The sequence below is a fragment of the Hemicordylus capensis genome, chromosome 1 (assembly GCF_027244095.1).
Source record: "Hemicordylus capensis ecotype Gifberg chromosome 1, rHemCap1.1.pri, whole genome shotgun sequence".
Taxonomy (NCBI): domain Eukaryota; kingdom Metazoa; phylum Chordata; class Lepidosauria; order Squamata; family Cordylidae; genus Hemicordylus; species Hemicordylus capensis.
In genome coordinates, this window is record NC_069657.1 from 291,838,243 (window position 1) to 291,854,468 (window position 16,226).

At 40.8% G+C, this 16,226-nt stretch overlaps 1 protein-coding gene across 9 annotated transcripts in view; it reads right to left on the minus strand.

Annotated features, from left to right (window-relative positions):
• The window catches only part of CSMD1 (CUB and Sushi multiple domains 1), a 1,678,033-nt gene that overhangs the window by 63,588 nt on the left and 1,598,219 nt on the right, over positions 1–16,226 (minus strand). For all 9 annotated transcript variants that reach the window (XM_053286225.1, XM_053286224.1, XM_053286226.1 and 6 more), the window contains 3 exons: positions 5,385–5,573; positions 4,244–4,417; positions 3,119–3,301 (listed from right to left, as the gene is read on the minus strand). In XM_053286225.1, the coding sequence (XP_053142200.1) occupies positions 3,119–3,301; positions 4,244–4,417; positions 5,385–5,573 (546 nt within the window). The remainder of the gene's footprint in view (positions 1–3,118; positions 3,302–4,243; positions 4,418–5,384; positions 5,574–16,226) is intronic.

Consider the following 16,226-nt stretch of genomic DNA (forward strand, 5'->3'; position numbering starts at 1 on the left):
TGGATCTCAGATTGACAAAGGGGAAACAAAAAGGAGGGAATTTAAAAATGTATTCAAAGAGAATAGGAGGCAGAGAGAGCCCTTACATTAGGAGAGGAGGAAGGAATCAAGGAAAGTTTGATTTTGTAGTATTATTTTCTCAGTACTGGGTATAATATGCTTGTTGTCCTGTTGCTGCTATAGCTATCCGGTTTTGCTGGATCTCAGACTGACAAAGGCAGAACTTTGGTTCCTGTCTGCCTTGAGTTGTGGTTTGTTTGTGAGATAGTGTTGTGGTGGGAAATAGACAGTTAGTGTGTCACAAAAGAAATGGGTACACAGGAGATTTTAACAATTTTTCAACCTTTCCCCATTGGATACTGTGGGGGATTTGGGGGAAAGGTTAAAAATCTCCTGCTTGCCTGTTTCTTTTGTGGGTTGGTTGGTAGATAGCACCCATCATGCCCTTCCTCCCAAACCACTTTAGTGTCTCTAGGAGCTACCCATGGTGAACAATGGGGTGTTTCGAGTTTTCCCGTTGTTCCCTATGCCTGAAATACTCTAACACAGGAAACAGACTCTGAACGTTTTGAGTATTTTGCATTTCATTTCGAGCTCAAGATAAAACGCAAACTCTTTTTCATGCACATCCCCAATTCAAAGCATTTTCTTTCTTAAGCTGTAGAAATATAGGGCACACATCAGTTTGTTTTCCAGGATATAACACAGCAACAACTTGTGTCATTTCCCCCAAATAACTGGTGGAGTCTAATGCTGTTTGTGTGCTTCAAACAACAGCATGCACTCAGCACTAGCCCCCATGCTTGTGACGTGTGGGCATTATTGTGCAAAATCATAGCTATTTTGGAGCTCTCCCTGTGCTCTGGAAGCTCTCTGTTAAAATAGCAACATGTCCCTGAGGGTCAGGGATGTGTTTCTGCTGTAACAGAGTGCTTTCAGAGAATAAGGAGAGTTCCAGAGTATGAAGTGTACAAGAACCACCCACACTTCAGAAGCACAATGACGTGTGTGTGTGTGTGTGTGTGTGTGTGTGTGTGTGTGCGTGCACGCACTGTTCTTAGAAGCATGCATGCAGCATTAGTCAGGATGTCAGTCACTATTTACTGCTGAACTGTTGTGCTTTCTTGTGGAAAAGTGAATTCCTTGCTGAACATGATTCACTTTTCTTGCAGTGCTCCATGATATTTTATTTATTTTTATTTATTTATTACATTTTATATCCTACTCTTCCTCCAAGGAGCCCAAAGCGGTGTACTTAAAAACTTAAGAAACTTAAGTTTCTTCTCACAACAACCCTATGAAGTAGGTTAGGCTGAGAGAAAAGTGACTGGCCCAGAGTCACCCAGCAAGTATTTGGCTGAATGAGGATTTGAACTCGGGTCTCCCCGGTCCTAGTCCAGCACTCTAACCACCATTTCAGATGGAAAGCAGCTTTTATTTGAGGTAGTCTTGTTCCTAATCAAATGATTTGCTAATAGGGAAGTCCCAGACTGTTGCTTTGGAAGCACGATCCAGCATTTCCTCTCAAGTGGTTCTTTTGCAGTGGGATGCAGGGGACAATAGGAAGAAGGTTTCATGCTTTCCTAGCAATTGCCTTTGCTTGCAAGAAGAGATAAAGCCTGTCTGGTTCCAGGCATTTAGTTGTTATCCCCTTATGCATGAGGCTTCAAACAGTTTTGTTTTTAATCAGGTTCTAACATGAATTTAAAAACTTAATACCCAGTATATTTTCAAATTATTTTATGATTTATTCATGCATTAATAATGTTCATGAATGGCACACTAAGTGTGAGATATCCTTTTTAATATTACATATAAAAATGCCTACAGACACACCTCTCCATAAATGCACATCCGTTCTAAACAGAAAAAAACAGTGAAACGTTTTACTGGTGGGAAATAAGCTGTAGGAAGATGAATTACTGGGTGGAAAAGAGAACAGGTGCTTACAATAAATTGAAATAGGAGAGGTTCATAATCATTTATGTTTGTAATCTGTGTGTATACTGAGATTTTTGGCAGAGGAAAGCAAGGTGGTTAAAGGACAAAGTGAGAATCCAGATCAAAACTTGCCTGCAGCTCCTATTCCCAGCATACAATTCTGTCTCACTGTCTTAAGGCAGATGCTTTCCCCACAATGAGTTTAAACAAGACAAGACACTTTTCATTAACCTGGGATGAGCAATTGGAAGCCTGCAGAAACATCCAGTTTAAAACACCTTTGCATCCAACATGTCTTGAAAAACCCATATAAAAATATTAGTTGTGTTTTATATTTCTAGTCTTGATGGCTTCAGCTTAGAGAACAAGGTAGACTTGTTTCCAATAGGAAGTTTCCAACAGACTCACAAACCAACTAGCATGGTTTGGCCTAACTGGGCAAAATATATCCAGAGTTTGGCTGAGTCAATGCAATACCATAGTTAGAGTGTCAGACTACAACTGGGTTGGTTGGGTTCAAATCCCTTCTCAGCCACAAGGTTAACTAAGTGACTTTGAGTGAGATTACTGTACACTACTGCTGTGAAGATAGAATGGGAGGAAAGGACCCCATATGCTCCCCTGAGCTCCTTAGAGGGAGGGCAAAATAAACATGTAATAAATAAAGCAGGCAGTTTTGAATGGCAGGATCTTCTTTTTAGAACAGTGTTTTTTATTTCTAGACCAGGGTTTCTTAACCTTGGGCCCGCAGATGTTGTTGGACCACAACTCCCATCATCCCCAGACATGGCCTTTGTGGCTGAGGATGATGGGAGTTGTTGTCCAACAACATCTGGGGGCTCAAGGTTAAGAAACCCTGGTCTAGACTGTTCAGACTGCTGTGAATGTGCAGTTTCCATTTGAGTCTTTTTCTTTTATAGGTTACCAATGCACATTAGCACACTGATATCACAACACGAAAAATATTCTTGATGACCCCCTACTAAGAGCCAAGATTTGATTTACGCAAGTGCTTAAATGTATTTCAAACTACAAATATTACTTTATGGAAAGAAAAGTATCAAGTATCATATTGACAGAGCTGAAGTTGACAGCTCAAATTGCTGCAGTTACTACTAACTAAATTATTAGGCACTACTAACTAGTTAACTATAAATTAATTGCAGTTACTACTAACCTTCGCACACTGGCTGCAAACCAGACCAAGATCCATTAAGCAGACATGTTCTTTCTGAGGAACCTCTCAGCTGATAACCCATTTCACAGGAGAAACGCAGTAGACTTTTTATCTTGAATTCATCACCAAGCCTACTTCCATGAGATGGCACTCCAGGGTCATCACAATATCCAGGGTTGTTTCCTGGTGAAATATATATATAAAGAATTACTATGAAAACTGTTAGGCTTTTTTCCATGGGTGTTTTTTGGGGGCGGGGGGTGAGATTAAAAATCATAATCTTGTAAGTGAACCCAGGCAGTGTTCCGCCTAACAGAGATTCTCATATGTTGTTGACTGCAAGTCCCAGAATCCCCATCAGCAATGGCTTTTGCTTGGGAATTTTGGGAGTTATAGTCAACAACATCTGGGAATCCCTGTGAGAGGGAACACTGATCCCAGGGTAGTACTTAGCCAATGGAGAGTTAAAAAGATTACTGAAGTGATCAGGAGCTTTGATGGAAACAATATGGAATGAAAGGAACATATATACATATGTAGTGTGGCTGCCTGGGAATAAGAAAACATTGAATAGAAGTTCTGCAAGCTGTTTGTTCAATAACTAGTTACACATCGTACCAGAAATATTGCTGCTGGGGTGCTTTCAGTCAATCAATCCTCCTAAGATTCAAATATTGGTGCAATATCTGCTAGTTGCTGGAAAGATTTGTTTAGCACAGGTATGGAAAAAGCCCTAAGTTCCTTCAATTAAAGATTGGTTGCTAATGCTCTGGGAGTGATGGAAACTATAATGAATTGTGTTAGGATTAGAAGGATAAATACTCAGCCTAATTCATGTTTTAAAAATGGGTTTTAATCATTTTTTTAAAACAACATGGACAGGCATATGGATTTTATACAGCAACACAGAATGTTCAAAACATGTTTCAGATGCAAATCATATTTGTAAAAGAGGAGGTGTATTATCATTTTGATCAAGTAAAAAACATTTGGACTGAATGGATTATCAAAGAGCAAAATAAAACTGAAAGCAGAAACCTTGAGTGGAGCTAAAAACTGCTACAAGCCGGAATAGTTCTAATTTTTGTTAGAAGGTCACATTCAGTCAATGTCTCACGTAACTACCTGAGCAATGCGGGAGAGTTCCACTCCAGCGGCTGTTTTCTTGGCACACTCTGCTAAAGTTTCCTATGAGAGTTCGACTTCCTGCGCAAGAGTAGTGAACTAGAGATCCATATGTAAATTTGTCTCCTGATAGAATTGCATTGGCTGGAACTCCAGGGTGTCCACAAGATATCACTACATGGGGGAAGAAAGTATTAGGATCATAACAGTTTATCTTCAGAAACACAAAACTAAATCTATAAATAGGAGTTATAACTATGGTCAGTGTTATGCACAATAAGAGGCAGTAGTGTATGACTGATTTTTAATGTTAATTTCTCTTGGTGCTCTGATTAGTCCTTGAAAACCTTGAGAGCAAACACACAGATTAAATAGAAGACTGGCTCCTGATTGAGTAAAGAAGACAGTGGACAGTAATCCACAGGATGGAGGAGATCCTCATTTCCATTAAGTGCAGGTAAAGACTTAAAGTTGTACCAGGTAAGTATAATTCTACTCCCCTTTGCCTTCTGTAAAGATGACTTTTACAAAAGTATTTTCTGAAACTAAAATCTGAATTAAGCAGACTAACCCAGATAAAATTTAAAATAAAAAAAAAACCCATAGGTCAGATATGAGCTTGAGTAAATTCCCAGTCAGAACCCTAGGTTTCAGAGAAGAACTGTTGGGGAAACATGAAGTGCACCAACTTATTGTTCCAGATAATGGCTTTTGTACTGCTGTGTGTATACACTGAGTAAAAGGGGAGATGAGAGTTCCATTCGGGTCTACAGAGACATACAGGCCAACAGCCTCCATCTCATACAAGAAGAAACTGTGCCATTGTAGTTCTTCAGTGTACACTTCTTCCCTTAAAAATGCAAGCAATGTGCACTTTAGATTCAAAAAACTATTTTAAAAAACTGACTCCAAGAGTAGATTTACCTATAAGTGATAGTTTGTATTTAGAAGAAACTGAAAAACGCTATACGTGAAAAGAGACAACTTGTTAAAACCATTCCCACAGTGTGTCACAAAAATCACTGTACTGATAGTACACCAGGCAAAAGCAATTATTTACATCTAACTCTCTGATAATTAATGTTCCTGACCCTCTAACAAAGAACATGCACTAGTATTAAGTCAATTTGTTGATACTTACGCAAACATTTGGGAAGTGATCTGTCCCATAAACCATTAGCCTTACAGGTCAGAGCAGCTGATCCTAGAAGATAAAATCCTTTCTTGCAGTGGTATACCACACTGATTCCGTATCTGAATGATTCAGGGAAATTTTGCTGCCCATGACGAACGGCATTTTCCACAAAACCTGGATCTGAACAGTTCACCACTGCAAGTCAAAGACAAGTTTTCTCACTAGCAAAGAACTAGAAATTCATGAGTGGATAATCCTTAGTATACATCACTCCTATCTTACTGAAAGCCCAGAACCATAGCCAGTAATTCATGGCAAGTGCCTTTGGTCCAAATTGCTGTGCAATTTTCTATATGCAACCGCTGAAACTAGTTCTTTGTGGAAATAACGGATAATGTACAACTTTCAGTATGGCTTTTAAAATGATGATTGCTCCACATCAATTTAGCATGAACAATGTAGTAGTCATTAAAAAGAACACAGAAGTGGTGTGGGCCCTGTTCAAGGGCCTTACAGTATACAATGATACAGAGAAGGTTGGGTTCTAATAAAGGTAAAACAGCCACAGAAGGGTAGTGGGATTAGGCTTGCCACCCATTCTTTATTTCAAAGAACAGTTCTTTATTTAGCATTAACATGTACCTGTTCTTTATCAACTTAATAAAGAACGCAGTTTATTCTGTGTTTTCAGCACTCTGAGGTAGGCCAGTCACTGACTGCCGTGAACACACAATGAAGAGACGGGCTTCATGTTGCAGGCCTCTAGAAAGCAGTCTTCTTCAGCCCTGCAGGCTGGATAGCAAACTGCGCTCTGGTACTACAACCCCCATGATGAAGTTTGTTTCTGGAACCAAAAGTTCACCTCTGTCCCTGCAGATGATAGGAAGAGGCTGTGCCTTGTGGAGCAGAGAGCAGCCAGGCCTGTGAAAAAAGCCATTCTGCAAAAAGGTCTCTCTCTAGAGTTGAGCAGCCTGTCTGTAATCTTTTTCCTCCCAACCTCTACTTTAAAATAAAAAGGCAGAATGCAAAAATATCGTGAAGAATGGGGAAAGGAGTTCTGTTAGTTGTCCAAAGTGCATGATAATACTTTGAAAGTTCTTTGCAATAAATGCAACATAGACTCTTTAGTTTGGCATGGTGAATGTGTGAGGAGAACAGCATGGAACCGGTGAAGATCATGTTCACAACATTCAAATGAGGGGCCAAAATCAAGCCATACCCAAGTTTCTAATTAACTGAAAGTTAATCAGAAGCCAATAAGGTATCTCTTTTTATCATCTTTTGTTTTAGCACTTAAATGAAATACATTTGAAGGTCTCTCTGGTGACAAAGCTACTCTTATTATATATGAAAAATGTTAAGAACACTAGTATTTCTTTTATGCTCCTAATATGTGTATATTGCTGAGCCTGGATGGTGGCATCAAGCTTCCTTGTTTTATTTATTCATTAAAACTTTTGTGTCTTGCCTTTCTAGCAAGCTAGAACATAGAAACATATGAAGCCACCTTAAATCTAGTCAGACCCTTGGTTCATCTAGCTCAGTATTGTCTACACAGGCTGGCAGCAGCTTCTCCTAAATTGCAGGCAGGAATCTCGACCAGCCTTATCTTGAAGACGCCAGTGAGGGAACTTGAGACCTTCTGCATGCAAGTGCTCTTCCCAGAGCAGCCCCTTCCCTAAGGGGAATATTTTATAGTGCTTACATGTAGACTCCCATTCAAATGCAAAGCAGGGTGGACCCTGCTTTGCAAAGGGGACAATGCATGCTTGCTACCACAAGACCAGCTCTCCTCCCAAGCTATTCAAGGCAGCTTACAATACTAAAATTGTACAAATACAGAGTGACCAAAAATACTGCAAGGAGTAACCCAAAAAACCCATGGAAAAGAAGAGATACACTCTAAGGGGAAAAGCAACTTTAACTTAACATGCTATCTGTTTTAAATGCATTGAGATTGTACTGTTATCAACTAGGTTGCTTTCTTATAATGCTGCTTTTCAAAATTGCTGTTGCTTATTATGGGATAGCATTCAGACAAAGTTACTCATGAGAAGCACCACTGAAATAAGTGAGAGTTATCTTGACTACCTTAAGGTCCATAAATGTCAATGGAACTCAGTTATGACTATCTTAGCCTGAATGCTACCCATGAACTCTTAGAAAAGCAGTATATAAATATATTAGATAAATTTAATACATTAATACATTACACTACTAATAAATTATTGTTCATGTTCTGACAGACACACATAATGTCATTTTATTAGGGTCTTAGGTAAAGTAAAGTGTGTGATCAAGTCGATTTCGACTCCTGCTGCCCACAGAGCCCTGTGGTTTTCTTTGGTAGAATACAGGAGGGGTTTACCATTGCCTCCTCCCGCGTAGTATGAGATGATGCCTTTCAGCATCTTCCTATATCTCTGCTGCCTGATATAGTACCAGCAGGGATTCAAACCGGCAACCTTCTGCTTGTTAGTCAATCATTTCCCCGCTGCGTCACTTAAGGTGAGGCTATTCTCACATGCCATCTAACCCAGGCTAGGGATGCCCGACCTGGGTTAGACTGTGTGTGAGAACCACCATGATTGGGCCCTATCTCAGCAGGGCAGTGCCACATAGCCTGGCTTTTAAGCCCAGCTGTTAGCTGAGCTTAAGGGAGCAATCACTCCCTTAACCCCAGCTACCTGCTCATGTGCAAGCATGGTCTGCTTCCAGTCCAGCATACAGAGTAGGGATGTGTAAACAGGTTTGACATTGAATGTGTTCATTGTCAACCAGTCAGTCAAACTGAACCATCCCCTTTTTGGTCCGACCCAGGACTGAACACCCTCTGACCATTCGGGGGGTTCGCAATTATTTTATTTTATTTTTTATATTTTTTCACTTAGCCCTTCTGGGGGAGTTGGAGGCAGCGGCGGGGGGTCCTCAGAGGTTCCCCCTCCCCCCACTGGCCTCCCTTGGTGCCCATACCGGGCGGCTGGCTATTTGGCCCATTCAGGCCTTCCCCCTCTGGTACAGTGGCCATTTTAGAGGCCAATTGCGCAGGTGAGACAGCCTCCAAAATGGCCACCGAGCCGGAGGGGGAAGGCCCAAAAGGGCCAAAGAGCTGGCCGACCGGTATATGCATCAAGGGAGGCCAGTGGGGGAGGGGAAACTCCCCTAAAGGGGATAAGTGTGTGTGTGTGTGTGTGTGTGTGTGTGTGTGTGTGTGTGTGTGTGTGTGTGTGTGGTTTTTTTTTTCTGTGCACACCCCTAAAACAGAGACAGGCACCTAGAGCACCCATCTCTCAGTGGAATCCCCCAGTCCATCGCACGTGTTGCACAGTGCATTGTGGGATCCCCAGAGACCAGGATGTATCATCCCAGCCTCTGAAGCTTCACGCTGCACCACGGAATGCTGCTTGTCTGGGAGCGCAGTCTGTGCTCCCAGGAACATGAAATCATTCATCTGGAGGGAAGGTGAATTTAAGCAGCCTTCCCGCCTGCCGGCCACCCTTCCTGTTCTTTATTTTGGAACTCCTTAGGTGCAAATCTAAGTGGGATAGAGTAAGAGATGGAGAAAGTTAAAACATTTAGGGCTTTTGACTTCAGAAAAATTAATACTATGAATGGAGATACAATATTGGTTTACAAAATTATGGAGGTTGTGGGGAGAGTGGATGAAGAGGGTGGCAGAGAAAAGCAGGTCAGGGCACTGTCAGAATAATAAGAATATATCAGAGAGGGGAAGAATAGAGACATAAAAGCCAATATAACCGGAGCGGAGAGGTAAAAATGTAATAGAACAGCCACAATCCAACCCAAAAGTAAGGCCTATTTATTTCAATGAAATTTAAGCACATATAACTGCACACTGAATTGTGTTCAAGAAACAGACACTTACAAGAGAAGCTAAAGCACAACTTACAAATAATTAGAACAAGCATTTCAGAATTTAAAAAGTTTAGGAATCTATATATTTCTGTTAAGGACACCAGATATTTCTGTTAAGCTGACGGTTCTTTTGTGTTTACATTACCATTGGGCTATAATAATCTAGACTCCAATAGAGAAGTCCTTAACAACCGCCAATGTATGTGTAAAGAAGATGGGGGAAATCCTTTGTGTATTTGGCGATGATTCTTAATTCTGCATAGACCATGAAGTTGACAAATCTACAGCAGGAAAGTAGTTACTCTGAAGGTTTGTTTCACAATTCTCTCTCCTTATAGGCAAGACCCAAGCCTTTTAGCACATCACCTCTTTAGTCAGTAAATTAACAATGCTTCATTACAAAATGCTTCCTCCTTGCCACAAACAAAAGCTCATATCCTGTGAAGTATGTGTCACTCGTATGTATTTGCAGCTTGGTTTTGGATCACATTCATCTGAGACTTGTATTATATCACCAGGAGAAACTCCATTGTTTTCTATGTGTAATCTAGGCACCAATGGACAAGCCTCTTAAACTGGTTTACTTAACCTAGCCCCTTGGATTTCAATGGGAGAGAAGACTCCCAGGGTAAATGGTCTCCACTCCATCTTGTTAAAGCTGAAACGATGCAGTCTATAATGAAACTAACTTGCGAATTCCACATGCCGCACCTGGCTTTGTGTGTGGTTCCCACTTGAACATTTGTGTAGTTACTTTGCCATTATTTAGTACTTTAGTACTGTTCTATACAATACAAATCCCACTCATATTTGCAGCCTCTTGGACCTCAATCCACATCTACCTGAATCCCCTTCCAACCCCCAATTCAAGTTTGTTCATCTTATTCTATATATGACTTCCTTGGTTTTCATGGAAAGTGTATTTTTAGTCATACATTAGCTTCCAAATGCTGAGAAATATTATTGCTAGAAATAAGTTGCAAAATTGCTCCATTACATAAAATAGAATATTCCCCCCAAAGCTCTTTCACAACTAAGAGTTTGTTCAGCAAAGATATTGGATTTACTGTTGCAGTAATGACTTGTCACAACCATATGTTTTCTGTTACATTTAAACTCAGTTCAGAATGCAGCTATAAATATTTTTTTTGAAATCTCTCTGTTTGAATGTTGCGGTAATGGCTACATTTAACATGTACTCTCAGAATGAAAAGGTAATATGAAAGTAAGCCTTGGCCACTGTGTTTCAGAATGATCCTCTGCACTTAATCTACCCAGAAGCAATTTGAACTGAATTATCTAGGAGTTGAAGAGGACAATAAAAGCACTTAATTCTCTGAAGGTATGGCATATTCAGAATATATATTAAATTTATCTGTCAGATATACTACTTCTATTCTTATATCAGTAGCATCTGTATAACTAACCAGATTATCTATGTATAAAGACTTAACTGAATATATAATGTATATTAGATAAATATTTCTGGCGGCCTGTTGAGAAAATTTAAGGCACAATTTCTTTTCAGTCTTCAGGCAAAACGTCCTATAAATCTCTACCTATGCATTGTGGTAGGAGGCTCTGAGTATTACTAACTGTGCCCTCACCAGGGGAATAGAACCCTGGATAAGTGCTTTTGGCACCCCACTCATGGTTAGTTTATCATTGTTGCCCATTTTTTCTCCCTGGGTCACTGCAGATATTTCACTCAACAAACAGTGAACCACCAAGCACTGCTTAGTGCCCCTTTCATGTAGGTCTCTGGGACAACTGTCTGGCTTGCCCATCCCTTAGGCCAGACCTGGCTCCCATCACTGAAGACAGGAAGATGTAAATGCTAGGGCCCCTTTTATTATTATTAGGGCCCCTATTATATTATTATTTCTTGTTTACACAGTCAGACAGGTGTTATTGACTGGTTTGTTTTATCCAGACACCGAGTCCTTCCCAAGGACCTGGGATGCCAGAATTTTATCATCAATACTGTTGGTTATTATAGATATCGTTGCAAAATATAGGCTGTTCCCAGTAAAGCTGCTTTTTGTAATTGGCTGATGGTGATTTCTGTGGCCCCTATGGTGTTGAGGTGCTCTTCAAGGTCTTTTGGAACTACACCCAGGGCGCCAATTACCACTGGGATTATTTTGGTCTTTTTCTGCCACAGCCTTTCAATTTCAATTTGTAGATCTTTGTATTTTCTGATTTTTTCTATTTATTTTTCTTCTATTCAGCTATGCCCTGGTATTGCTATGTCGATTATTTTGACTTGTTTTTCTTTCTTCTCGACTACAAGTATATCTGGTGTATTGTGTGGCAGATGTTTGTCTGTTTGTAGTCAGAAGTCCCATAATATTTTTACATCTTCATTTTCTTCAACTTTTTCAATTTGATAGTCCCACCAATTCTTGGTTACAGGTAGCTTGTATTTTTTGCAGATGTTCCAGTGTATCATCCCTGCTACCTTGTCATGCCTTTGTTTGTAGTCAGTCTGTGCGATCTTCTTACAACAGCTGATCAGGTGGTCCACTGTTTCATCTGCTTCTTTACAAAGGTGGCACTTACTGTTTGTTGTGGATTTTTCTCTTATTGCATTTGTTCTTAGTGCCTGTTCTTGTGCAGCCAGTATTAAACCCTCTGTTTCTTTCTTCAAGTTGCCATTCTTAAGCCATTGCCAGGTCTTGGTGATGTCTGATTTTCCACTTATATTGTGCAAATATTGAACATGCAGCGGCTTATTTCTCGGTTCTTGACTTGTTCTCTCTTGTAGGCCTTCTTTGTTTCATTGGTGTTGAATAGTTTCTCGTTCTTGACCATTTTAAGTGCATCTTCTTCACTGTCCTTGATATATTCTTCAAGGCCTCTTTTCTCCTCCTCTACTGTTTGATGGACTTGCAGCATTCCTCTTCCACCTGAGCTGCGAGGGAGGTAGAGCCTATCTACATCACTGCAGGGGTGCAGAGCATGATTGATGGTCATTATTTTCCTGGTCTTACGATCTAGCGTCTCTAGCTTTGCCTGGGTCCAGTCTATTATTCCTGCAGTGTATCTGATAACAGGTATAGCCCAGGCGTTTATGGCTTGTATGGTGTTCCCGCCATTGAGTTTGGACTTGAGGATTTTTCTAACTCTCCTGATGTATTCACTTCCAATTTTTCTTTTAACTTCAGTCTGTGCGATGTTATCAGCCTGGAGAATGCCCAAGTATTTGTAAGGTTCTTTCTCTTCCAGGTTCTTGATCTTGCTTCCATTGGGCATTTCTATTTCTTCTGTTTTTGTTATTTTTCCTCTTTTCATTATTAATACAGCACACTTGTCTAGTCCAAACGCCATTGCTATATCGCTACTGAATATACGGACAGTGTTTAGCAGTGATTCGATTTCTGACTGGGACTTTCCATACAACTTCAGATCGTCCATGTACAGCAGATGGTTGATTTTACTTGATGTTTTAGATGTTTGGTATCCGAGGCCTGTTTTGTTTAGTATTTGTGAAAGTGGGGTCATGGCGATTACAAACAATAGAGGGGATAGTGAGTCCCCTTGGAAAATGCCTCTTCTAATGCTAACCTGTCCAAGTGCCTCGCCATTGATTGTTAACTGTGTACTCCACCTGCTCATTGCTTTTTTAATAAATATCTGAATATTTTTGCTGACACCAGTTGTTTCTAAACATTTTAGTATCCATGTGTGAGGCAATGAGTCGAAGGCTTTCTTGTAGTCAAACCATGCAACACTTAGATTTGTTTTTCTTCTCTTGCAGTTTTCTAAAATCATTTTGTCAATCAGCAGCTGGTCTTTTGTGCCTCTGGTGTTCAGGCAATTTCCTTTCTGTTCAACTGGAAGCTGTTTGTTAGTTAATAAGTGTTGCATCACTTCATCTGCTATTATTCCAGTTAATAATTTGAACATGGTTGGCAGGCAGGTTATCGGTCTATAATTACTTGGAACTGCACCTTTTGCTGGGTCTTTCATGATGAGATGAGTTTTCCCAGTTGTTAGCCATTGTTCAATATCACCGCCTTTCATAATGTGATTGAACTGTTTTGATAGTTGTTTATGAAGGCTTGTTAGGTGTTTAAGCCAAAAGCCATGCAGTTCATCGTCGCCTGGCGCAGTCCAATTTTTAATTTTCTTTGCTCTTTCACTTATTAATTCTGGTGTTATTATTAGATCTTGCATTTGTTGGTTACATTTGTCGACCTCTTTCATCCATCCTGCTTTTTTATTATAATCTATTGGATTGTCCCATAATTTCCCCCAGAATTGCACTGTTTCTTCTTTATTTGATGTTTCTACGTTTCTTGCAGTTTCTCCTTCTATGCTTTGGTAGAAACATCTCTGATTCGACTGGAATTGGAGATTCTGCCTGTGTTGTGTAATTCTGGCTTCATATCTTCTTATCTTCTTTGACACTGCTGTTATTTGCTGCTTTATTATTTCCAGGACTTCTCTAATTTTCCTTGAATCTAGGTGGTATTTTTGGATCAGATACTGTTTGGTGTTTTCATTCTTCAGCTTCTTGTCTTTCATATCTTTCAATTTACTAGCATCTGATCTAAGCCTGGAGATTTTATTTTCTAATCTAATCTTCCATTTAGGTGATGTACTGCTTTCTTTTTTGACAGGTCCACTGATCTTATATACGAGCTCTTGTGGTGTTATTGTTGCTGCACTGTACATTAGTTGGTTTGTTTCTTGCAAATTATTGGTTGTTATTTCTGCAAGTGCAGCATTGACATCTTTTAATGCCTGAGCAAGTTGTTTTTTGGCAACTGTTTTTAGAGCTGGAAGTCGAACCCTGGTGGTTGTTTGGTTCATGTGCTCAGTTATTTTTTGCTTTAGTTCTTGTTGCTTTTCTGTTAAACGGCATTCGGATTTTTGAGGTGAAGGCAAAGGGGAGGTTGCCTGGTTTTGATTTTGAAACAGTTCGGCAACAGTGGCATCCTCGATTTCCAACACCTCCTCCACCTGCGCCTGAGCAACTTCTTCAATTGGTGATAATTCTTCTTCCATATCTTGAGCCTGTGTTGCTCTTTGCAGTTCTTCCAGCTCAACTCCTGTGAATACTTTATTTCTTATTATGAATCTTCTCTGGTCTGCTAGCCTTTGTTCTGTTATTTCTGTGTCTGGATGCTTCTCTTTCCAAATTTGGTACATTCTTTTTAAATAACCTCTTCTAGTTGGACTAGACTTGTAATAGCAGATCATTATTTCCTTGTTGGTATTTTTCGTATATTTTTTTCGGTTAAGCGACGTTTCTTCCAGTAACTTTGCTGTCTCCAGCCCTGGTTGCTCAACTGAAGATCCTGAGTCCTGTTGCCCACTTGCCACCAGATGTCCAGGGACTATAGCATCTGGTGCGGTCCTTGTTGACCCGGGCAACGACTGATCCGGTATAGATTTATTAAAGTTACGTCTCACCATATTGTTGATGGGAGAGGCACTCTTTGTCTGGCTCCTCTGGTGAGACCTGTCCAGTATGGTTGGACCTCTGGCATAGCTCTCACCTTCCTCAGAGCACACAAGCCCCACAACCACGCCAAGGAAGTGCCTCACTGGGGGATATATTATTATTATTATTATTATTATTATTATTCCGATTTCTATACCGCCCTTCCAAAAATAGCTCAGGGCAGTTTACACAGAGAAATAATAAATAAATTATTTCACACCGATGGCCCAGTTACAGAACTTTCTGCCCCAAAAGGCTCTCATAAGTAACTAATTCTCTTTAGGGAACTGGTGATGAAAACTGTCTTTTGAAGGGCTTGGTGGAAGTTTATGCTAGAGTTGGAGACACTAATTGTGGAAGAAAATGCATTAACAATCTGTGCCTTAGGTGTTATGGAGTAGTTCATGCAACCTAATGCTGTATGTGCAGCCAGTGGCTGCACTCCTGCTTTGGCAGTGTGGGAAATCACATGTAGGGTGGGCAGTGGTAGCCAGCAGAAGTTGGTTGTTGGGAAGATGATTAGTGCTTCCTGCATGGCTGCAGCCACCACTATCATGCCATAAATCATTAAAGAAAAAAGAAAAGAGGAGTCCTGCTCCCACCACCAAAATGTAGCTGTGTTTAGTCCCCTGAAATTGTTTTCTATTTCTCCCCCATTTCCCCTTTTTTCATCCCTGCCTTCTGTAAAGCTTTTCCCACAGAAGGGAGAACCCACCTCCCAGAAAAATTGGTTGAAAACATTAATTTTTATTTGCATCAACATTATGTCTTTCTCTATCAGAGAGTGAGAGAATGAGAGAGAGAAAAAGAAAAGCAAACAGGGCAGTAACCAAAATACAGCTAAATATTAGGCTTGTGCAATCAAGATGTGTTGGAATCTCCAACACACACCGCATCCCCAGATTGCACAGAGGCAGGCGCTCTCAGTATGACCAGTGATAGGCAGTAGTTGCTGTGTCTAGCATGTGGGGCACCTCAGTACTAGAACTGTAGCTGCATGGGGGATACCAGGAGGGCATGCAGGAGAAGACAGGAAGGTGCACTGGAAGGAAACTACAGTCCCAGTCCCTACACTCTGACAGTCCCCACGCACATCCCAGAATCCCATGTGCATCCTCCTGGCCTCCCTGCTGCACAGTCCCAATTCAAAGATGCCTCCCCATGCTGTGCACAGCAACTACTGTGGAAGGATCTGTAGACCAAATAAGCACAGTGTGTCCATTCTTATGACATGAGCAACCCGGGTGGGAGAGAGTTAACCCAGGCAGCTCATGTTGTCTGACCCACCAGGAGGCCTTGTGGCCCAGCTTCTCCAGACCCAGGCAACCCAGATCTGCTACCCAGAAAAAGTGAGGTAGGAGGAAAATTGAACCCATCCAACTTCACTGTTTGCTTGTCTGTGCCACTGCTAGTTGTAAAGCAGCTCCTGGGTAGCCAGCGGCCATTTTATCATGGGACGAGAGAGGGGCCAGGCAAAGTGGAACTGTTGCAATGCTGAAGGTAGCAGTTTCTCTGCTCAC